General features: G+C 34.3%; 3 protein-coding genes across 3 annotated transcripts in view; 2 read left to right on the top strand and 1 right to left on the bottom strand.

The window, feature by feature from the left end:
• Positions 1-25,030, top strand: part of LOC111424241 (polypeptide N-acetylgalactosaminyltransferase 2) — a 162,657-nt gene that overhangs the window by 116,516 nt on the left and 21,111 nt on the right. The window contains exons 6-8 of the mRNA XM_023057725.2: positions 9,449-9,616; positions 9,918-10,088; positions 10,237-10,397. Coding sequence (XP_022913493.1) covers positions 9,449-9,616; positions 9,918-10,088; positions 10,237-10,397 — 500 coding nt within the window. The remainder of the gene's footprint in view (positions 1-9,448; positions 9,617-9,917; positions 10,089-10,236; positions 10,398-25,030) is intronic.
• Positions 15,245-19,593, top strand: LOC139431768 (uncharacterized). The gene is made up of 2 exons (XM_071199925.1): positions 15,245-16,356; positions 16,421-19,593. Exons 1-2 carry the CDS (start codon positions 15,801-15,803, stop codon positions 19,591-19,593), a joined length of 3,729 nt encoding a protein of 1,242 aa, XP_071056026.1. The 5' UTR covers positions 15,245-15,800.
• On the bottom strand, positions 23,100-24,711 carry LOC139431884 (uncharacterized). The gene is made up of 3 exons (XM_071200130.1): positions 24,586-24,711; positions 23,451-24,526; positions 23,100-23,396 (listed from the first exon to the last, which is right to left on the bottom strand). Exon 2 carries the CDS (start codon positions 24,524-24,526, stop codon positions 23,549-23,551), a length of 978 nt encoding a protein of 325 aa, XP_071056231.1. The 5' UTR covers positions 24,586-24,711; the 3' UTR covers positions 23,100-23,396; positions 23,451-23,548.

Here is a 25,030-nt window from a genome sequence, read left to right as displayed (position 1 = left end):
TTTCTTTTTAAATCAAATCGTTCTGTTAAGATTAAAAGTAAAAACGCTTAAATTAGATTTTCTTTTCTTATCTTTAATTAACTTTTTTAAGGTGTCCTAATAAAAATTTGCATTTTTCTTGTATCAAATTTTATCTAAAACTCGATCTGCATTTCATGTCCTCGCGAAGTCCTCAGAGTTTGTACAACCAGACCGCGGTCATAAATCTCTCGTTGAAAATCCTTCCTATGACACTTGAAACGCCTATTTGCGTAAGTGCATGTTAGAACCGCAAACGTTCCGACAAGTATGAGTGATGGTCCAAACTTGAAACTCCTTTCGTTGCTTTTTTTAAAATCATATATTTTTTAATAGTAAATATTAATAGTAAATTTACGAAATAAAATCGATAATTAGATTTCATTAATTTTAATTTTCGATGAACATACTTAAATACTGAGTAAACATTTAAAATAGTATGGCTATTAAAATTATCGAATGCTTAGAACTAATTAAATTAATTAATCCAGGATTTTCGAGCGTAATGAATACGCAACCAAACGTTCAAATTGAATTAATTAAACCTAAACCTCTCGATTACAATCTGGGGATTACAATCTAATAAGTGTTAAATTATTTCTAATATACCTTTATCCCATTTTATTAGATGTTATTACATTTTCGGATCAAGGAATTGGTATAACAGCGAAACACTTTTAGTCGTATATATTTCAGAATTTGAATATAAGACAATAAGAAAAACTAGAAGATTATTGACAATTTTCACTGTCTCAATGTTGATTATTACCATTACGTAGATTGCTTAATTCAATAAATAAAATACAAAACAAATCTTATTCAAATCCTTCATGCTCGTTTTGTAACTGTTTGATTTCAGAATTCCTTAACATTTACTGGTAACATGAAAACAGGTCTCAACGATGTGAGGAATTTCTGCTGATCGTATTCAACATTTTTGTTGTCCTAAAAAACCGAATGTCCATACATTTAATTACATAGTTTAGAAAATATACTTTTGCGGTTATTATACTTAGGTATACAGGGTGTTCATTTCAAAACTTTCCACCTCAATTTCTGTAAATCCGGAAGTTTAAAAAGAAAATCGCTGAAATAGGTAAAGAATAAAACCAAGGGGGTAGTATTTATTTTTTTTAAATTGATCATTCGTTTTCGAAATTTTTGCGAAAATCTTTGTTTTGTATTTCCCGCTTTAATTAATATTAAAATCTTTAATCACCTTCTTAAAAGCAAGAATAAGTAATCTTTTATTATTAATTTATAAAATTAAATTACCATGTTCGTTTTTACAACGACCGTTAAACCTTTATTATTTCGGAGCAATCCGAAATCTTTGATATTTAGGTTATTTTGACAATGATATACATACCTACGTTGGCGTTGGCTAGCTTGCCTGGCGTCTGTCAGAGATATTTAGAAAAAACGATTTCTGTTTCATTTTTCTTTTCTTTTAGGTTTATTTGGTTATTACTTACACAACTTTTAACTGCTTGAAACGTTCTATATTATTTTCAGTTATTTAATTAGGTACAAAAACGTTTTGCAGAGCAAATCAACTTAATAATTGTTCAAAGTGTTGTCCGTTATTGTTATTAGCTAAACAATGGTACAACCGTTGTTCAAAACTACGGCGCACATTTTCAAAAAGTTCCCTTTGAATTCCACGGCAAGCTGCAGTAATTCTCTGACGAAGTTCTTCTAAATTTTGAGGTTGAGGGGTAAATACAACAGACTTTAAATGACCCCATAAAAAAAGTCTAATGGCGTCAAATCTGATGATCTGGCTGGCCATTCTATAGGACCTCTTCGTCCTATCCATCTGTTTGGAAACGTATTATCTAACCACTGTCGTACTGGGAGAACATAGTGAGGAGAAGCTCCGTCTTGTTGAAAAAGTAATTCATTCTCATCAAGTAAGGCATTTTCTTCTCTATCCAACTGATTCTCGAGAGCTTCCGTAATTAGTGGATTGATAGTATTTTCTAACATATCCAAGTACACTTCGCCGTTTAAATTTCCATCGATAAACACTGGACCAATCACTTGGTCTCCCAAAATGCCGGCCCATACATTATCTTTTTCAGGATATTGTGTATGCCCTTCTACAGTCAGATGAGGGTTTTCATTGCTCCAATATCTGCAGTTATGTTTATTTACAAATCCATTTAAAGAAAAAGTGCATTCATCACTAAAGCAGATATTTTTCACAAAAACGTTGTTATTATTAATAATAGTGGTCACTTCTTCACAAAACTGTATTTTCCTGTCAAAATCGTCTTCAGTTAGCTCTTGATGTATTTTCAATTTATAAGGATGGAATTTGTGAAGTTTTACAACTTTATGAACAGAACCCAAGGATATACCAGTTGCACGAGATACCTGACGCAATGAAGTATTGGGGTTGATACCGAAATGACTCAACACTTCCAGTTGAGCGGTTTCATTCAAAACTCTCGACTCATTATGTTTTATTTTGGCAACGGACCCAGTCTGAGTGAATTTCTTCATGATCTGGATGCCTTTCATTAAAAACGGCGGCAGTTCGTCGAGCACATTCATTTTGGGATCCATACATTAATACAATTTCAATCCTTTCCTGCAAACTGTAAACCATTATTGCTGTTTTATTTAAATAACTTTGTTAAGTGGATAACAGAAAGTTGTTTAAGTAATAACCAAATAAACTTATGTTTAGAATTGCACTCTTATTTTATTCTTTTCTCGCACTGTGAGCCTGCCTATAACTCGTTTATAGAAAGAGAAAAATTTCGTCTCTTTTTTCCTTTTTTTGGCCATTCGAGTCAAAAGTAATTTTCATACAGGTTTAATGTAAAATACTTTCAATAAAATTTAGTTTAATTCATAATTATACGTGTTTAGTTTTCTTAAATATTTCCGATTGCTCCGAAATAATAAAGGTTTAATGGTCGTTGTAAAAACGAACATGGTAATTTAATTTTATAAATTAATAATAAAAGATTACTTATTCTTGCTTTTAAGAAGGCGATTAAAGTTTTTAATATTAATTAAAGGGGGAAATACAAAACAAAGATTTTCGCAAAAATTTCGAAAACGAATCGATCAATTTAAAAAAAATAAATACTAACGTGTAGTACCTTAAAAGACCTTTAAAATGAGGTATCACTTGACACCCCTTTCCATTTAAGATTTTTAAGGGGTTGGTTTCTGGCGGCGGGGGGTTGAAGTGAGTGAGTCAATTTTTGCATAAAAAGTTGTCCCCCTTGGTTTTATTCTTTACCTATTTCAGCGATTTTTTTTTAAACTTCCGGATTTACAGAACACCCTGTATAATACGAAAACTCGCTAATGCCACTTAGGGCTGTTAGAGCCATATGGTTTGTATTGGGCCTGTTGTAGAATCTCCCTAAACTCATGTCTCTTTAGATCCTCGTCTACACACTTTAGAATATCTTATCTTTTTAAATCATCCAAGCACTTAAGGAAAGGCTATTAACTTACAAAGAACTAATGAGCATGTTCTTCATGGTTAATATTGTGTCAGACGAGGAGAGGTGTGGGATGGAACACATTTTATCGACTTCGGCAAAACATCTTGATCCGCATTGCTACCTGTATCCGTTGTCTGGTATGGTGGAATCTTGGTTTAGAAGGAGGTTGCAAGTTTCGTGCCATAGGATTTGAAATAATAACATCCTTGGTAGAGGATAGGTCGCTACACCAGTCTTTCCTGAAAGAGTTTTCAAGAACTTTTTTTCTTACATTTATAATGTCACTCTCTGAAATACTTTTCCATTATGCTAATGGGCGTTGCTGATGCTTATAAAATTTTAAAAGCAAGGTGATTGAGGGATCTTTACAGTGAGGGAGTTTCCAAAAAATTTTCCAAATAGCATAATCTAGACTACACGTGTTAATTGATGATTAAGCATTCCCATTGAAACCGTACCTTATAAGAAGATTTTGTCATCTTCTATAAACTTGGTCTACTTTATACTTCCGAATTCAATACTCAATTAATTAATTAACCGACATAATTCCCTCCTTTGTGCCATTGTCTTCGCTTGAATGTTGTTCATATTGAGCGTGGAACTAATAATGACAAATGACGCCACCTTGCCGCTTTTGCCTATCTTAATAGGAAACCCTTTACTTCAAACAAAATGATCAGAGCGGCGCCGCTTTGCTTACGTGGTTTTAGAATTCCTGTGTGTTTACTCTTAAGTGTTTAGAAACATAAGATGAAAGATCTTATGAAACCTATGAAAAGATCTTTGCCACCTTTTGTCTAACCCCAAGCATACATGTATCTAGTGGAATCATGTAAGCAGTGAATACCAAATAATTGTATACATACAAACTTTTTTTAATATGTAACGGATGGAAACTTTTGAAAAAAATAGCGCTTTTTGTAAATCAAAAGTACAAATCTATATCTCATTAGAAGTTTTTATAGACTTCTATAGCCTTTCTTCTCTCTGGATCCTGATCAACTCATATTTTAAATATGAGCATTTGCACATTATTCCACCCAAAGGAATTGTTCTAAAACTAATTCTGATGAAAATTTTTCTTTTCACGTTGCTGTTCTCAAAACCTAATCGTAATCTGTTCTACCAGGTTGCACTTCAACAGCGAATATATGGATTCTAAAACTGGTAATAAACATTTCTTAGAAATTTCAACCTTCAGAGTTCCCTTCCTTCGTTTTGTTGGTAATGCAGAGCATGAATCATCAATATGATTACATTTATCAGACATACATCAATGCCTACGAGAATCATGTTTTAACCGTTAATGTATTTGGAAGTAGGAGCATTGTCAATTTTCTAAACCTTAATTATTCTTTTCATAGTTTGTTGTGCAAACTTCTTCCCCCCATTTATTTTTGAATCCTATTAATTACTCCTCTTTTCTGTTAAGGACTTTGTTATTAACTTTGTTCTTTCTCAGGGAGTACGATCTTAAATGTAGTAGTAAAATGACTATCATGTTATTAAACCGTCTTTTTCCCTTCTTATTCCATATGATAAGTTTTGATTTACATTCATAGAAATCTGTTCTCTGTTATGACATATCTAACATTTGAATCATTTACCTCATAATGGCATTTGATGTTGGTTAAGGTGACCAGCTGCGTTTGTGTCGTATATTGACAAATTCTTTTTGACGAAATAGGTTATGAATGTCAGAACAATTAAATACACCTGTTTCGTTTTCTCTAAAGTTAAGGTAAAATAGTAGAAGCTATAAGGCATAAACATTTACTTTCAACATTCAGTATTTTGACGCAATGTTTTATTATGCCAACCTCGAGATGATGTGAACGAAAAAATTTGTTGGATGACGATGTAGAATTTCTTGATTAGACTACTTTTGCTGAGTTGGGTTTTGCCGCTGTGTATCTCGAGCTCGACTGACTCACCTGTAGAGAAAACATGAACTTTGTAGAGCGTTGAGAAACTTTGAAATGTAGTTACGCATAGCGCTATAAGCAGTTGCCATGATGCTGCTACTATCCAGCATCATTAATGGGGCATTATTTCCTAAAAAACCACCCCAGGTATAGTGACAAAAAAGAAATGCTTGTCTTGTGAACAAGAAAGCCTATGTTTCTTTGGAAATATGGAACATTCGCAAACCCGTCTACATTTCCTTTTCAAATTATTTTAAGGTGACTAACGCAGTCTCTCTTTGCTCCAAAGGTGATGAGCCAAGTACTTGAATCTGGTAGCCAAATCCCCATGACCTTCCAGTTCAACTACACAGGAAAAAATATAGAGTAAAAATCAACTCTAAAACATGGTTCAGATCGGTCCAATTTATTTAGGGTTATTTTTTTGCACTATATAGTGTAGGTGAATAGATTAAAAATTTACACTAAATAGTGAGAAGATGGTGTTTATTAAATAGTGTAAACTCTATAACAGTGTATTATATGTAATCTAACTAGATGTTGTCGTGACTCTAATTAGATACATTTCTAATCTAATCAGTGTAAATTATTAAAAATTCGCTCTTATTTTACTCTATTAATTGACAAAATATCACTAAATAATGTGTATCTTAAACTTATTAGTGTTAATATTTAATAGGAAGTGGAGTATTTTTAGGGAAGTTTTACGTTTGTAATAAAAATCAAAATTATAAAATATTTGTTTTTATTTTTACTTGTAATATATTGTTATAACTTAAATTAAAAAAAATTAAATTCTGTTTATATACATACATAATATATATAATACTTAGGGCCGGTTGTACAATATACCGATAAATCTACCTGATATCTATCCGCCCGATAAACTTATCAGGAGGATAAAGATATTCGCTGTTGTACAAACTGTTTTTGTCGGTAGGATTGCTATCGGCGAAACAAGAGTCGGTTGGTAGTAGTTTTTCCCCATATCTAGTGATTTATGCCGTAGAATGGTAACGTCAACGTCTTTCTTTGAAGTTTGAATTATGATTTTGACAATATAAATTGTTTAAAAAAATTTTCACTGACACATCGTACATATAAGGTTAACGTTTAATATTAGAGGTTAACCTATGCAGTAATCATACAAAGTTTTTATATAAAAACCTTGGTAACCATAAATATCTGCCGGATAAGTATCTTATCGGCAGATAGAAGGATAAGTAGGATAAGAAGGAATAAAGGATAAGTTATCCTGCCGATAATCTCACCGACAAAAATATCCGTACATTGTAATACAGTACAAACTAACTTATCTGCCAGATAACGCTGTCGGGAAGTTTATCGCTATATTGTACAACCGGCCCTTAATTCATTTTAAAGTTTCCACCTTCAAAACTGCATCTAATGAGTCTTCTATAAGTTTCCTATATGTATAGTTGCACCAAGTTGCACATTTTTACCAATCTTCACAAGGAACTTGTATGTAAAATCTTCCGGAAGTTCCACTAATTTCACATCATGAATGTTTTATTTTGGCAAACATAATTAAAATAAAAATAATCGTTCTTTCTTTCTATATCGCGTAAATCAGGTCTCGAGACGCTATCGAGTTCCGACTCGTTTAGTAGATGACCGTTAAATTTTAGCTGTATCACACCACATATTGATCACGTGGTACCGACGAGTAATCCCGAGCAAAATAGTGCGGTGCCTACGAAGTACCCGAAGGAAAAGTACACGTCTAGTGTAAAATTTAATGTTTTATATATTAGATAACTTCACTAACATAAGTAAAAAAGAACTCTCCTTTAGAGAACTGTAAAAACTACTCTATTAAGTGAAAAATATATGAACTCTATATTAATATTAAATATAGTGTACATTAGAGTTGTTTTTACCATGTGGTATTACAATTTTTACTCTAATTCTTTTTACCAACTACTCTAAAATTTTTACACGACACGATTTTTTCCTGTGTACGCTCTCTTGGTCTTCAAATGAGGCAAACTCATTCTTCTTCTTCGTTCAGATAGCTTCTTCGTTCATTCTAGGTCTTCCCCTATTTTTTGGTACAATATCTAGTTTGCTCGCAAAAATTTTCTTTACTTTTTTGGTTTCACCCATTCTTACGATAGGATACATCTCATTTTTTGAGCTTTTTAGAAAACCTTTTTAGAAAACCTAACAATGTCTTCTCCTTCAAGTTGTTTAATTCTTCCATAATACGACATAAGTACGTTCCGTTCTCATATTTTGACCCGAAAAGTCTTCGTGATATTTTTCTTTTAAATATCTTCACACTATTCTCATTTTTTGTTATAAATGACCAGACTTCGCATCCATATGTGACAACCGGTCTTATTATCATTATTAGTAATAGTTTTAATTCTCTAGACAGCAGTTTTGAATGGAATAACTTTTTGTGAGCAAAGTAACATACATTTTCAGCTCTTATTCTGTCTTTTATACAGTGTTGTATGCTATGATCATTTCTAAGTAAAATGCGTACTAAGTACACCTTCAAAATCGTACTCAGCAACAGTTAAGTTTTGCGGAACTCTTTTATCTTCATCTCTGGACATTCTGATGTATTTAATTTTTTTGGGCAACCCTATTAAAGGAGATCTTCTACCATCATTTTTCTTGGCTATATGTTGACCTGATAAAAATTACAGTTAGTTGTCTAGATCCTCAACAAACACAGTCTTTATTTTTGGTGGTAAAAGGAAATGGTAAAATATGCTTTATAAGCACGTATTTGACGAAAAGTGTGTAAAAATTACAATAATAACAAAATTATCAATAGTTATTATGTGAAGTTTGTTCTTTAATACAAACTTAAATTGGTTACTCCATTTTAATTAGAAACAATGTTGTTCATTTTCTAAAAATTGGTTTAATATAACAAATAATATGTTTCAACAAAAGTGAAAAAATCAGATGTATTATGTTACAAGAGTATTGCAGGAGTAAATATTTTATGAAAATTGATTTTTAATTTAACTTTAAACTGGTCGTTTCAGTTTAATTAGCTAATAAATTTTCAGCTAATTTTAGCTTTTAATGGAGCTCAAAATTATCAACTTAGTTAGATAGCGATTAATTGTGAGGTAAACACCACTTTTAATTCGATAACATGTAAAATTAACCATTTTAGTACATTTCCTCTAGTACGTCGTTAACGTCGCTACCCCTAAATTCTCGTTTATTCTTCGTATAACACAATTTGAAGAAATTTTTGCTACTCAACATTTTTGGTGGAGGAGCCAGTAAATCTCGTAAGATTGACAAAAAGTTATGTATTGATTTCTTTACCAAGAAAAGAAGTTCGACGTCCTTTCGGAAACTATAAAAGATTTTTTAACACTTCTTGATATTTAAAGGAGATTGATGACACGTGTCAACTTTTTACCCTTTTTTTATGTTTCCCAACTTTATAAAAGAAAAAGTAAAAAAGACTACGTGTAGCGAAGTAACGTTAAATTAGTCGCTATGTTTTATAACGTGGTTTTTTCAGCATGTATATTCCGACAGAAGTGTTTTTTCTATTCAGTTTATTACATATTCTGAAAACAACATTTTCCTAAATAATTTATTAATGTAATTTTTTTCTATAAATTCTATATAATTTTGGTGTGCACATAAAAGTGACAAAGTTTGAAGATTTATTGATTGCCAACTCAGAAAAGAAGTTCGATACCCCCTCGGGAACAACAAAGGTTCTTTTAGTGCTTCTTGATATCCAAAAGAGTTAATGAAGCGTGTAATAAAAACGCTTTTTGGTCATCCCTTTTCCTTAACTTTTCTCCACTCGATCTAACAAAAAGATAACAAAATGGCAAAAAAGAAAACCATGTCGTTTGTAATTAAACTCCAGCCCTAATTACATTTACTCTTCGCAAAGAGAAGCTCTCTAAAAGGTCGGATAATTAATGTTTAAACTGCAATTTCAAGCTCATTACAAAAAAAATTTTTATTTTTTAATTTGTAAATTTGAAATATTCAACGATGTTCTTTAAATTCCTATTACAGGATCCAACTAGAGTGGTTTGTCCGGTTATTGATGTAATTAGTATGGACACGTTTCAGTACATAGGAGCCTCTGCAGATCTTAGGGGTGGGTTTGATTGGAATTTGGTGTTCAAGTGGGAATATCTCAACCCAATGGAACGTCAAAGTAGACAAAAGGATCCCACACAGGTAAACTGCAATTACAACATAGCGATTAATAGTGCTTTGAATTTGATTTATTAGCAGCAATCACGCTTTATTTTAAACCAAATCAAACGAATTTGTACATGGTCGGTTAGTTTCGGTAAAACAAAGTTAATTTAGTTAATTAGAACCGAGGTTCGGAACAACGCGAAACTAATTGACCGCGTACAAAGCACTGCAACGTACGGATTGAATAACAATTAAAACCACCTCTTGCGCTGTTAGTTATGGTCTATACAAGTTATACTTGTTCATTCAATTATGATTTTATGGTTTCTTTTTACAGCCGATTCGAACACCGATGATTGCGGGCGGTTTATTTGTAATCAATAAGGATTATTTCGAAAAACTTGGAAAATACGATATGAAAATGGATGTTTGGGGTGGGGAAAATTTGGAAATTTCTTTCAGGGTGTGGCAATGTGGTGGTTCTTTAGAAATAATTCCTTGTAGTCGAGTAAGTTTTTACCTACGCGAAGTTAGCCCCCAAATACATGTAAAATCCTATCTAATTGGGATCTAGAAAAAAATGGGGCTATCTTCGTATAGATTAATGTTTTTTCCTAATATCCTAAATGAAATTACTTAATTTTCGTTTTAAATAGGTTGGTCATGTATTTAGAAAACGTCACCCTTACACATTTCCTGGAGGAAGCGGTAACGTTTTTGCTAGAAATACGAGAAGAGCCGCCGAAGTCTGGATGGACGAGTACAAACAATACTATTATTCTTCCGTTCCATTGGCAAAGAATATTCCATTCGGAGAGTAAGTAATCTATTGTTAAGAATCCTTTTTTAAAAAAACCCATTTCAATCCAATCCGCAAGATAACAATGTCTCAAAGATAAAAATAAAAGAAAGAAATAGCCCAACGAAAATGGATTACTTAAAATTAGCAGTGTCAACAAAGAAATACAACTGAGTTTGTGTTCGATAAGGTCGTAACGGGTACGAATTATGGTGGAAACTTTGTTGTTGACGCTCGATCAGATAGATTACGATCGTAATTGGTTGTTTGCGTGAGTTTAAATCGAATGTTGGGGGTTGTAATTGAAATTGGATATAATTCTTTAACATCAAAGAAGGTTATTTTATTGAAAAAGTCTCACAAACACAATATTTGAAAACATAATAACAAGAAAGAAAATTAAAGAATTAAAGAGAATAAGAAAAAATTATTACCATCGATTTTGAAGGTTAAATTTTGTTTATCACTTCTCAAATATTTAAATTATTAAAAAAATAATTCAAGCGGAATTTATAAACAAGTAAATACGTACAAACTGCTATGTTTGGAATAAATATTTACATTGCATGTTTACTTGAAAGATACACAAAAAATGTGTGCATATTTAATCGTTTCAACCTCATGGGATACAGAAAAATGTTAACAAATCCAAATATGTATGTATCAAAATTATAGCGTTTATAATAGGTTTTAATTTAGTGAAAAAGAATTCATTAGATGTTGAGGGTAGGTAAAGCGAGCCAAAATAAACAAGGGAAAAGGAATACCTTGGGTTTCCATATCCATCTTAATAACTTATTTGCAAGCTAGATGGAGGTGGAAGTTAACTTATATACTTCTGCAGCAGTTCTTCATTCAGTATCAAGCAAGCTTAACCTACTCAGATCTGTTAAAAGTCGATTAATCCCTAGAATCCACATAACGTTTAACTTGCTTTAAGAAGATGCTTTTTTCATTGGTTTTACCACCTAATCCACGTCTAAAAATTTAGAGATGTTTATCTACCACACTACCATTTGCACCCATCCGCTCTTTAGATACCTGCGCACTTTATTTTTTTCCTGCAATATATAACGACAATACCCAAAAATACATTTATGTTAGAGCAATCGACTGCTCATCACCAAAAAATAATACACAAATAGTACGGAATAGAACGGAGCATCTAAGCAAAGATACTTTTTTGTGTTATGACTCTTACAAGCTACGATACCACGGTGAAGGTGTAAGGGTCGGGTAAATTGGCTCTCCAGCTAATGAGAGAGGTGAAAATAGCTCAATGTCGAAAATGGAAAAAACTGGACGTCCGTAACATTTATTGTGTTCGATCCATACTGCTGACTTCCGCAAAGTATGCCTAAATTGAGTTAAAAAATTGCGAAAAACTGCTATCTATAAAAGCAAGAAAAAGAAATTAGAGATTATATTAACCACAGAGCTACCATGAGCTAATCAGGGCTGGGGAAATGTTAAAAAATATATCAACTCTGCCGGAGGCTTTCAAGAAGTTCATCAAAATTGTATCTTGTTGAGAACATCCCTATCTTAATTACTTCTATGTTTTAAGTTTTCTAATTGAGTCGAAAATTCATCAACTTTCATTACTGCGTTTTTCTGAATTTAATAACAAGCTATTAAAAGTTTTGATGCTTTGTATAAGATCACGTTACATTTTAGTACCCTAAAAAATCCTAAAAACCAAGGTACTGTGAAAAGATTTCACTCCACGTTATTTGGACACTAGAGGTGTCTCGAAGATGACCGTAATATACCAGCAGAAAGAAAAATATGAACAGCCACTATGGCATATAACAACGCAATTAATAGTGTTATTGGAATGAAATCATTTGATGCTTTATTTGGAATTTGGATATACGAAAACAATAAACCCAATGAATCTATTCTAGAATGTGTCCGTAAAGTCATGGTACACTTTTCCGGTCACCATATAAAAAGAAAACTCTTCTAATTTCATACCTGTTCTTTGGAATTTGATATGATACTATGTTGCTATACATAACCCCACAAGTAAAAGTCTAATAGTGTCAGATCTGGGATTCGTAGTGGCCATGGCTTAACAAATCTTCTGAAATCTTCCGCAACATTATAGTTGAAAAATAATTCATAGTAAATATCCAGGACAATGCCAAGATCCCTCACTTTTGACAATAAATTCACGAGTCCCTGTCCAAGCTCATAAGTGAAACTCAATGGGTATATATTTATGCTGAACGCTATCTGATTGCATTTGTCGTAATTTAATGAAAGAAAATTTTTTGAGCTATAAATTTGTAATCTGTCTAAATCTTTTTGTAACCTTTGACAATCAGAAATCAAATGAACCTTTACAATCGAGGAATATTTTACAATCATCAGCGTAAAGCAGAAAAACACTATGATGTAAGCACTTATACACAGGATGAGTCAGAAAGAATGGGAAATCCGAATACCAGACACTCTAGACACCAAAATATTTAAATCCACTGAATTTTTCAATATGGTCAGAAATGAAAAATGGTATACAAAAAGAAAATTAATTCGATCGAAAAACTGAGGCGAAAAATTCAAGATGCTGCGACTGCAATTCAAAATAATGATCAAATGTTATTTAACATTCAAAACTCTTTACAAAAGAGGATTGTAAAATGTAAAAGTTATCTTTAAGAAAAATTTACTTTGAAACTATTAAAAGCAGATAACTTGGAAACCAGTAGACTTAGAGAAGTTAAGCAAGACTACCTTTTTTGTGTAGAATTGAAAGTTCTTTCAGATTTGTGGTTCTATTTCATCATACCTAAACTGACAAAATAGTCATCACATGATTTATCAAACGAGCAGTGCGTATCTAGCGCCCTCTACGAGCAATTATAAAGCAAGTTTCAAATTCGGATTTCTCATGCTCGAAAACATAAAATTACCAAATCTTATGTTAATAGTACAAAAATCTTCAAAATTATAAAGAAATTTTTCGAATAAGATTTTAACATTCAACACCCTGTGCCTCGAAAACCACCGACATTTGTATAAGAGACGATTAGGTTAAATCGTCATATTTTGGTGTCTAGTGTCTCCGGTATTCGGATTTCCCATTCTTTCTGATTCATTCTGTATATCATTAATACAGGGTGTTTCGGTGACTAGGAGAACAAATGTAACCACATGTACTAGAGTGAAAATTTTTTCTAGGTTCGGAATACCTCATACCATCACGCATGACCAAGGTAGACTGTTTGAATCTTCGTTATTTTCGAAGTTTAACAACATTTTAGGTACATACCAGATCCACACATCTTCTTTCCATCCGCAAAGTAATGGCATTTTGGAGAGATTCCATCGAACTCTCAAAACCGCCTTAATTGCCAGAGGTTGCAAGAGCAACTGGTACGACGATCTTCCCGTCGTTCTTTTAGGCCTCCGATCTTCTCTTAAGGAAGACCTCGGCTGTTCCTCTGCCTAACTTTTTTACGGCCAACCTCTCCGACTACCTGGTGAATTTTTCATAAAGTCACAACATTCGTTAGAGACGGAACCCATTTTCCAGAATTTGCGTGAAATATTTTCGAATCTACAACCAACCGAAACAGAGTCATTTCAGACGTTAATTTCGGATGTATAAATTGGATTGGATGAAAGTTGTAGAGCTTCCCATATTTTGTCCGCAATTGACAAAAGATCAGTAACATCGTTTTTGCCAGAAGATAACAAAGCAACTGATATCACTTTCAGAATTCTCTTTTGGCCAAGCCTCAGTAGCAATGCTCTGCTGACCACCTGTGAACCGCCGGCAGTAGCCAACATGGATCTATAAAACTTTTTTGATCACCCATTTGAGAATTTGAGACGTCTTTCTTCACTCGAAGAAAGTCTGTCAATCAAAACTTGTTTGCGTGACAAATATAAATTATCCGCCGGGGGATTTTGAATAACGTCCCAAATTAATGTTACGACATCGTTTGGTAAATGAGTCAAAACCAAATGATATTTCGTTTTATCGTTTTGCAACCTTGACAAAACGAATTGTGATTCTATAATCGTAAACCACGCAGCAGGATTTGAAGTTCAAAAAGGCAGTAAAGTAAATTTGGTAATAATGTCCAAGTTAAAATTTTTTCGTTTAAAATATAGTAAATATAGTAAAAATATAGTATAGCTGGCACAGCAAGGAGCAGAACAGGGTACGGTTGATCAGGATTCAACGAAGGGGTGGGTTGAAGCAGCGGTGTCCAGATCTGACGTAGTAGTATTATCGTAGGGGCGGCAAAGCACGTTCAAAACGTAGCTGTAGCAGCGAAGGGGTTGGACGCAACGTGGTTGGAGGTGAGGTTAACTCTTCCTCTTGCTAGTGTAGAGTGGCTGGGGCAACGTGGTTGGACGTGAGGTCCGGGTTAAAGGATGTAGTAATCCTTCCTCTTGTTAGTGCAATTTTTGCAGTTCTTTAGTCGGGGTCACCAATAAAGAGTAGTAATTAAATAATTTAAACCAATGACAGTAGAATCTAACAGGACTGCTACATTCATTGTGGTGACAACGTGCCCGCAAACTAAGTCATACCATTTGCCACGCCCAGCTCTATGCGTTTGCTGTGTATTTTTAGAGGTTATATCGTAGACAGTAGTATAGATTCGCCGATTCAAGAACCTCCTCCTCGAACCTGCGTTCTAGGAGGAGGTTCTTGAATCGGCAAATTTTTTGGGGGTCAGAGGAGGTTCGATGAGGAGAGGAGGTTCTTGAATCGGCGATTCTTTTGAGGGTCGGAGGAGATTCGATGAAGAGAGGAGGAGGTCAATTAACTTGAGAAGGTCATGTTATTTTGACGAAATTATTAAAAATTTATCTTTATTAAAAATGTATCTTTATTAAAAATGTATCTTTATTAAAAATGTATCTTTATTTAGGTTATGTTATTAAAAATTTATCTTTATATGTAACCTGTTTACCTAGATGAAAACAATTACTATGTTTATCCTTCGACGCTTCTCAATGAACTGGTAATGTTTTCGATATATCTCTTAACTTATTGTACACAAAGGTATACGGTTTTGGGACATGTAGGTATACAAATAAGTGAGTCATGATCTACCTGCGGGATATTTTTTAAAATTTATTGTGTAAAGGTATACGGAGCTTTAAAATATGCGAGGAGGTTCTTGAATCGGCAAATTTTTTGGGGGGATACGTTCGAGGAGGAGGTCAATTAACTTAATACTAGTAAGTGAGTCATGATCTACCTGCGAGATATTTTTTAATTTATTATGCAGAGGTATACGGAGTTATAAATATACATGTATACAAACGCACTCGATGCATCCTCCTCCTCCCCAATAAGTTTCAGGAGCGGTGAGGGTTTATAAACGCCTGCGAAATGTGGTATTGACGTAGTTCTTTCATAACAAGTAGAAGTGTACAACATTAAATTGTAAAATGGTCGTGTGTGAGGATTGTGGAAAAAGTTTTACTCGAGTTGACAATTTAAAAAGACATCAACGATTATCTTGTATTGGCAAGAGAATCAAGCTTGACGCACCGCAAATTCCAAAAGCAGTAAAATGTGAGGCTTGCGATGATTATGTAAATAGACAATGTTACTCTGCACATTTACGAAGCAACGCACACAAGCGTAACGCTTTTGTTATAATCGATGACGGAGTGGAGAGAATAGCTGGAGCATTCGGTGACAAAATTGTCAGTTATCGAATAAGTGAAGAAGGTTTTTTTGTGGATTTGGATGAATTTTCTCATAGAATTCGAGAAAAAATACTAAATCTAATACAAAGCGCAATCGATATTCACCGAAATGTAAAATTAAATATGGAATGTTTTGGTTTGTATTTTTTACAATCAAAGGAAGACTGTGAAATAAAATCATTTAATACGAAAAATAAGGTAGTATCATTAGCGTCGGATCTGTATAAAATATATAAGGAATTTATTGATGAAATTTCATCAAAAATGTCAGAATTCCAGGAACGAGATTCAGGTAAGCGTAATGTGACATAATATACCTATATATTAAAAAATAAATGTTTCAATATTTTATTTAGGATGGACTTTAATGCAAATTCTCTATATGGAGTTAAATTTAAACAAATATAATCCTATCAGAGCATCTAATTACATCGATCTACCATCGCAAATAAAAGCAAAGCGTGCTGTGATAAATATACAAAACGCGGATGATGCATGTTTTGCATGGGCTGTAACATCCGCACTACATGAACCGAACGGTTTACCACAGAGGACATCTTCGTATCCGAATTACCTAGACTGCGGCTTAGACTATTCAAATATTGTTTTTCCAGTTAAATTACGAGATATACCTGTATTTGAAAAGCAGAACAAACTATCTATTAATGTATATGGAATAAATGAGTATTTTAAAGACGGTGTTATGAATTATGACATAATTACAATGTATATATGTCGACAAAAAGAAGAAAGACATATAAATTTATTATTGGTTACAAATGATTCCGGGAATAGTCACTATTGTTGGATAAAAAATCTGTCTCGATTACTATCATCGCAAGCATCGCAGAATGGTCATGAAAAGTATATTTGCGACGGATGCTTGGTATTCTTTACGTCAGAAAATAAACTTATCCGTCATCAAAGTGACGATTGCAGCAAGGTAAGGGCAATTTTACCAACAACAAATTTGAAAATAAATAAATATGGAAATGAAGAAAAGGAAAATATACTACAGTTCGAAAATTTTGAACGACAATTAAAAATACCGTTCGTGGTGTATGCAGATTTTGAAGCATTACAGAAACCGATCACCGATGCGGAAGCAACAGAACTTAACGATGATAATTCATACTCCGTCAAATGTTTCAAACACGAACCTTATGCATTTGCATATTATATAAAATGTTCATATGACGAATCATTGTCGAAGTTTGAAATATATCGCGGATGTAATGCTGCTCAAATTTTCATGAGCAAGTTGGAACATGACGTTCTGAATATATACAAAAATTATTTAAGCCAACCAAAAGAAATGCTCCCATTACCACCTATTGATAGATTAATACATGAGATGCAGGATATCTGTCACATTTGTTCGCACAAAATAAAAGAAGGTAATAAAGTGTGCGATCATGATCACCTAACTGGGTTGTATAGAGGACCCGCACATGCTGTATGTAACATCAATTATCAATTACCAAAGTTCATACCGATATTCTTTCACAATCTTTCGAACTACGATTGTCATATGTTTGTGAAAGATATGGCATTAAAAGAAGAAGACGTGGACGTTATAGCACAGAATAAAGAAAAGTATATATCATTTTCGAAAAAAATTATCGTAGGAGAAAACATTGACAGCAAGGGAAAGCTAAGGCGGGTTCATATGAAATTGAGATTTGTGGATTCATTTAGGTTTATGGCTTTATCGCTAGAGAAGTTGGGTTCATTTTTGGAAGACAACCAATGCGTTCAAATCAGAAAATATTTTAGGAACGAAGAACAGTTTCGACTTATACGTCAGAAAGGAGTTTTTCCGTATTCCTTTGTGGATTCATTCGAAAAGCTGAATCTTACCGCTCTGCCAGATCGAAGTAGTTTTTACAATACTTTATGCGACGATAGTATAACCGAAGAAAATTATTGTCGTGCACAAACGGTGTGGAACTTATTTAACTGTCGCACTTTAGGCGAATATAGCGACATTTATTTAACGTCTGACGTTTTACTTTTGGCGGACGTATTTGAGAATTTCCGAACCATCTCGATGAAGTATTACTCTTTAGATCCATGTCATTACTTCACAGCGCCGGGCTTCGGTTGGGATGCATTATTACGAATGACAGGGGTAAAATTAGAATTATTAACGGACATAGACATGTTACACTTCTTTAAAAATGGTATTCGCGGTGGATTAAGTATGTGCACTAAACGCAGTGCGAAGGCTAACAATAAATTAATGATGGAATTTGATGAAACCAAAGACCCATCTTATATTTTGTATCTCGACGCTACGAATTTGTATGGACACGCAATGAGACGAAAATTACCGACGGGGGGATTTCGATGGCTATCAGATGAAGAGATTCAAAAGTTAGATATTTACAATACGGAAGACGATTCCGAAAAGGGTTACGTGTTCGAGGTAGATTTAGAGTATCCGGAAGCAATACATGATGAACACAACGATTTGCCATTTTGTCCAGAACGGATTGTACCCCCAGGTTCAAAAAATGCAAAGTTAATAGCAAATTTGGAAAATAAAACAAAATACATCATTCATTACGTGAATCTAAAGCAGTGTATCAAGTTCGGATTGAAACTAACGAAGATTTACAGAGTATTAGAATTTAAACAATCCAACTGGATGCGGAGCTACATCGATTTCAATTCCGATAAACGTGCGAAAGCTAAGAATGAATTTGAAAAAAATCATTACAAAGCAATGAATAACATCGTATACGGTAAGACAATGGAAAATGTGGAAAAGCGAGTGGATATAAGACTAGTTACCCACTGGGAATGTCGTCATAAGAAACCGGGCGTGGAAGCCCTAATAGCTAAACCAAATTTTAAATCTTCGAAAATATTTTGCGATAATTTGATAGCCGTTCAATTGAACGTCGCGGAAGTTCGTTATTGCAAACCGCTGTATGTGGGTTTCAGTATATTAGAGCTTTCGAAAACCGTAATGTACAGCTTCTTCTATGATTACTTAAAAGTTAAATATGGAAATAACATAACACTTTTATACACCGATACTGATTCCCTAATCCTAGAAATTACTACTCCCAATGTATATGAGGATATAAAAGAAAATATTGAATTTTTTGACACGTCCAATTATCCGTTAGAGAATATACACAATATACCTCGCGGTCGATCTGTGTTGGGAAGAATGAAAGATGAATATCCAAACAGGTGCATAACGTCATTTGTTGGAACAGGAGCTAAGGCGTACTGCATCACCTTGTTGAATGATAATGTAAAGAAGGCTAAAGGAGTAAAGAAATATGTTATAGATAAACATTTAAGCGTGACCGATTATAAACGTGTGGTTGAATGTGGCGGATCGGTTCATAAAAAAATGTACATTTTTAAGTCAGAATTTCATACTATGTATACCGAATTAAAGAATAAAATTGCTCTTTCATCGTGCGATGATAAACGATACATATTACCGAACGGATGTAATACTTTGGCGTGGGGTCATTGGTTGATAAAAAGATTGAATGCGAATAAATGAATTTAATTTAATTTATAAAAAATTGTAAAGAATAATAATAATAATGTATTTGTAATGTTCGATTGTTAATAAAGTCTTGTAAACTTTTAAATAGGTCTTTATACGTTTTAAAGAACGTTAGTTTTTGAGATCCAAGAATTATGAGACGGACCTAATCCTAACCATTTCACAAACACTTGATTTCCTTTTCGCCGTAGCACTTTTTCCACCAAGTAGACGTCAGGATATTTAACTTTTTGTAATTCCTCTCGATAAAAACCACCCATAATTTTTTCATTGGATGCATCTTTGAGCAGATATGTTGTTGGGAAAGTATTACGAACAGAATGTATTGTAAACACTTCGTTAGACCAATTGGGAGTATAGTTTTTGGTGAAGGCGTGTCGATGCTTGCTCACTCTGACGTGATCACCGACATTAAATTTTTTGGTATAAGGATCGACAATTTTTATGTAATTATATACAGTTTTTAACAGTGTCGATGCGTTTCTGTTATTTACCTCGCTAGGTTTCATTCCTATCGTCCTGTGAACTTGGTTGTTATAATCCAGAATTAATTTGGGAAGCAATTCCAACCAACGATAGTTACCTTGCATACTAAATTCTTTCCACATTTTTTCTTTTATTGTTCTATTAAACCGTTCAACAATAGAACTCTTTAAATTGGAAAATGAACTGTAGTGATTGATGTGATATCGTGACATGAGCTTTTTAAAATCCTCATTGTAAAATTCTTTTCCGTTATCCGTTTGCAGATTCTTCGGTATGTTTTTCCGCTTTTCCGATAGAATTGTTTCCATAGCTCGCGTAACTTCTTTGCCAGTTTTGTTTTTTAGTGGTAAAGCCCATCCATACTTTGAGAAAGCATTAATAACTGTTAGAATATATTTAAAATTACCATTTGCTTTTGAATAAGGTATCATCTCCACTAAATCAGCTTGAAATAAGTCCGTTAAACCTTTTATAATAACACGTCTGCGTTTATACTTTTTCCTCGCGGACGCGTGCAACTCGTTTACGACGGACCTTTTAATATCGCTCATTTTCTGGATATTTCAATGAGCAGTTCTACCATAAATGGTTTCTTGAGTAAAGTGGTCTTCGTTGTGGGTTTGCAAACTATTTTATCTCCAAAGAAGAGAACATTTAACTTTTTATTTGGATCGAAGATACTCCCGTTAATAATCATTTCAACGTCTCCTTCAAATCGGTATTTCACTATTTCACCAATATATAAAAAGTTTATATATTTACTTACGTAACCTAAATTTTGAATAATGTAATAATTATCCGTTGTATCCGTAGTTCCATCTCCGCTAAACGTAAGTATAGTTGGTTGTTTGAAATATCGTTGTAAGTTTTCACGTTTATTAAAATGAGCAGCAATGTTGTGTCCGTGTACGTGTTTACCAAACTTATCGATCGTCATACTAGACGAATGTTTTCCGAACTTGCTTAAACTCATCTGCTCTAGTTCACAAACGTCGGTGTTTTAAAACAAAAAATGTGAGAGACGTATATTTATGATAATATTTTAACGTATAATCTCGGCCTCTGTTAGCTCCGATATTATTGATGATATTTCATTGACATGTGCAGAATGACCTGCAGTTTGCGAGGCCATCAACAAACGCAGTCTGTCGACAAGTTCGTTGGGATCGTCCCAATACTCGTATTCGATAAGAGCCCCAGGAACGACTTGTTTTTGTAATGCACCACCGACTTTTTTCTTCGGATTCGGCCAGTATTTAGCCCAATGCACCTTGGGTTTGTTACCTTCAACGATAGGCTTGATAATATTCTGAAATTTCCCACTGTCGTCCTCAGTAGTCATACCTGCCTCTGGAATGTAATTAATGTACGGAGCATTTGAACGTAGTAAGATATCTTTGTAGTTGCGCATGTCCTGAATTGTAAATTTGCCCGGTTCGTTTTTAAATAGTAAATCATATAAACCAACGGTTCCCGTATATTTGAAGTTTCCAACGTGAATATCCTGATCCTCAAAGTGAACAGGACTGACTCCAATGTAGAAACCTTCGGGAGTTTCGCGAACACCGTATAAACGATCATAATCATCTTTTAAATCAGTTGTTAAACCAACAATATACGTTCTGGGCAAAGGATGAAACTGACTCAAAGCGGCTTGTACCTCTGGAGACTCCAATCTTTCTTCTATTTCATCTTTAAGTCGTTCTATTCGATTATGTGCGTCCGAAATAAGAGCTCCGGTATCCTCGCTAGAATCGAGGAGTTCTTCTTCTTCGCCCGGCGGAACTTCATATACTTCTTCTTCTGCATGAGCTAATGGACCAAGAGGAGAAGACGTGGGAGAAGATACCAACCTTTTTTCAGGAGTCGATGTAGCAAATTTTCGTCGTTGTTCTTTTAATGGAACTTTCGGTTTTCGAATAAAATATTCGGTCTCGGTTTTAGCTGGTACGTCAGAAATATCCGGCGAGTAGCGTTGTATCTTAGATATCAATTTTTCTTCTTTTGGAGATAAACTTCGTTTTGGAATGGATAGTAAAGGCGCAGTGTCAAGTTTTGCGACAATATCCTGTAAGGGCCTTGCGATGGGTGCATATGCGGTTTCCGACCGAATCCTTGACTCCTCTAAGTCTTCTTTTAAAGAACGAATTTTGTCTCTCACGACTTCTCGTGCCGCGATAAGTTCTGCAGCTATCGTCTTGTTCATTGTATGATGTATGTGAAGTTACTACGAACTGTACAGCTGAAGTCGTTAGTTTTAAACTTCAATGAATTTATCAAAACCCTTACGGTAACGTCCCTTAGATACACTACAATCTAAATCAATAACTAGGATGCCGTGTCTATTCTCCCAACAAGCATCGCTAATTTCCTTTAGCCGATGAAACTCCATATCGCTCATTATGTGATCTTCAAATACGTGTTTTAAATTTGTTAAGTCTTGTTTAAATAACACCAAAAAGTTACAATTATCGCGAACTAATTGTTTTGGAATTGCACTATAACTTTGACAAATTAGAAAACAATCAATGTTTTTATGTCGACCATACGAAAAAAATTCCTTAATGACATTTTGACCTGTACAGGAAACATCGTCAAATACGACTACCGAATATTCTTTCGCATCTTCCGGTCGAATGAACTCGTCTATATTAGAAAATTCATAGTAACCGCAATCTTTTATAGGTTCAATTAAACGTCTTAAAAAATCGTACTTATTTTGGTATAACGAATTAGAGCATAAGTACAAGTTTAGGAAGCGCAACCCATTACGTGCAACTAAAAGCGATAACATAGCATTTGTTTTTCCGACACCTGAGGGTCCTACAATTAAACCTCGCTTACATTTTCCACCAAATAAATTGCTGTGTCTTGTAAAGTGTTCTTCGACCGAACCATTACTAAAATTTACTATAGGCAGTGTTAGAAGTTGCGGTAAACATTTTAATTTCTCGTCGATCATGATTCTCGTACTAAATGAATTGGATAAGACTGAATGAAAATATAGCAAAAGAAACTATATATACATATATTTAAGAAGAAGAATAATAATAATAATAATAATAATAATAAGTATAATACCTTAACCATTTAACCTAACATAACCTAACCTAACCTAACCTAAGGAAGAGGAGGAAAAATGGTTACCACTCCTCCTCCTCTTCCTGCTCATCCCGCACTTCATACGGGGGCGGAGGCGCTGCAGGTGTCGGTGTCGGAGGTTCTATCCCAGTCGAACAATGGTGTATGTGCATGTTTTGAACATGCACCTGCCCTCTCACCACTGCCGACTCTGAGACAATACTGTTTACCTAAGAAGATTATGAAATTAAAAACGTGCAAAAAAGATTATAGATATAGCCTACCAGCTGAAACAGGGTATCTACTTTGACCTCCAAAGACGCAACTCTTCGCTCCAACGTGACCACCCTCCCGAAGTTGTTGCTACCGGACATCTTTTTAGCTAGGAAGGGAAGTTATTAGTATGTAAAGAAGACAAAATGAATTCTGCTTTTTTCATTTCAACGGTTAATGTTGCAACGGTGATGTCGAGTGACGTTGTTAAAGAGTGGTTAGAACTCGACGCCAGCCCTTCCCTAAACTGTGCAAGTTCTCTCAAAGAGGTCTGCAATTGAAGTACCTTTGCATGAAGGTCTTTATAAAAATTTTGATACAAAATATTAATTTCGGTCAAAATCTCCTCTTTGGTTGTTTCTACTGCTGCACACATTGCATTTGAAAAAAGGCTGGCAGGTACATCGGAAATGACTGAAGTAGCGGGAATTGTGTCCACCCTTAAGATTTGTACTTTCGGGCTTAATGAGGGAACTTCTATGGTAGGAATGTTTATGTTAGTAGGGGGAGTGGGAATCGACGAAGCTTTAGAAGAAGAAGCCTTAGAAACAAAAGCTGCATTAATAGCTTTAAGGTATGTCCGGTTTTCGGTGCAGTGTTGGGATACCGCCATTAAAGAAAGAGAGTCGTTGGACTCATCGCCGCTAGCCATTTCCGAGTGTGTCACTTCAACCTTTGACAGAGTCGCAGGTTCAACTGACACACGCTTGTGTTTGGTACTTCGCGAACGAGCACGGGTCTCCCGTCGAAGCTCTCTATACTTATCTGGCGGTAACCACACACCTGCACCCTTCTTCCGGTGTTCACGGTTCCCCGACTTTCGACGAAGTGAAAGTGAAAGGTGTTTCACATTCTTATCGTCGACTTTCGAGGAACCTGCGATGTTTGGAAGCGCCGTAGTTTGCTGCACATTAGATTCAACGTTTGGATCCATCGGCTGCTCATTAGGCTGCACGTTTGGATCCAGAGCCTTCTCAACAGTCGACATGTTCAACAGGTTTATGTCAAAACTGTTTAACAGAAAGGATTCCTGGCTGGCGAAACCCGGAGCAGTTAAATCAATTTGACTAAAACCGTCTTGAGACATCTTGATAAGAAAAGAAAATTAATTAATTTTATTTTAATAAAAAAAACATGTATACTTACATCGCTTGATGAAAAATACAGTTGCACGTTAAAATCTAACTGCAGAGGGTGCTTGTCAACAAAGTGCTGAATGATAGGATATGAATGATAAAACGTTCGAAAAAATAAAGTTATGCTTACCAATAAAAGTTAACTTGAAAAAATAGAAGGAGCTATAGGAATAAAAAACACAAGATTAAAAAACAATATATGTCAAGAAAGGAGACTATACTTACCAGAAAAAAGTTGCTGAAATTGCGATGTTAAAAACTGATCGGTCTAATCGAACTGATCAACAGTAAGCTCCTGTAGGAATTGGGAAAAAAATATCAATTTAACATAACAAACAAATAAACAAGTTGTACTCACAAAAACAAAGTAGAACGAGCTGTCATGATGAAATAAAGCAAGAATATATTATATAAACATGAAAGTAGAAAAGGTTACTTACCAAATAAAACACAGC

The sequence above is a fragment of the Onthophagus taurus genome, chromosome 11 (genome assembly GCF_036711975.1).
Source record: "Onthophagus taurus isolate NC chromosome 11, IU_Otau_3.0, whole genome shotgun sequence".
In the NCBI taxonomy this organism is placed as follows: domain Eukaryota; kingdom Metazoa; phylum Arthropoda; class Insecta; order Coleoptera; family Scarabaeidae; genus Onthophagus; species Onthophagus taurus.
This window is presented reverse-complemented; position numbering and strand designations above follow the sequence as displayed.

What these genes read in the sequence shown, in the direction of transcription:
- LOC139431768 (XM_071199925.1), top strand. Translation starts at nt 15,801, where the DNA reads ATGGTCGTGTGTGAGGATTGTGGAAAAAGTTTTACTCGAGTTGACAAT. An exon ending in ATTCCAGGAACGAGATTCAG is followed by an intron (nt 16,357 to 16,420) that starts GTAAGCGTAATG and finishes TATTTTATTTAG; the next exon opens with GATGGACTTTAATGCAAATT.
- LOC139431884 (XM_071200130.1), bottom strand. Translation starts at nt 24,526, where the DNA reads ATGTCTCAAGACGGTTTTAGTCAAATTGATTTAACTGCTCCGGGTTTC.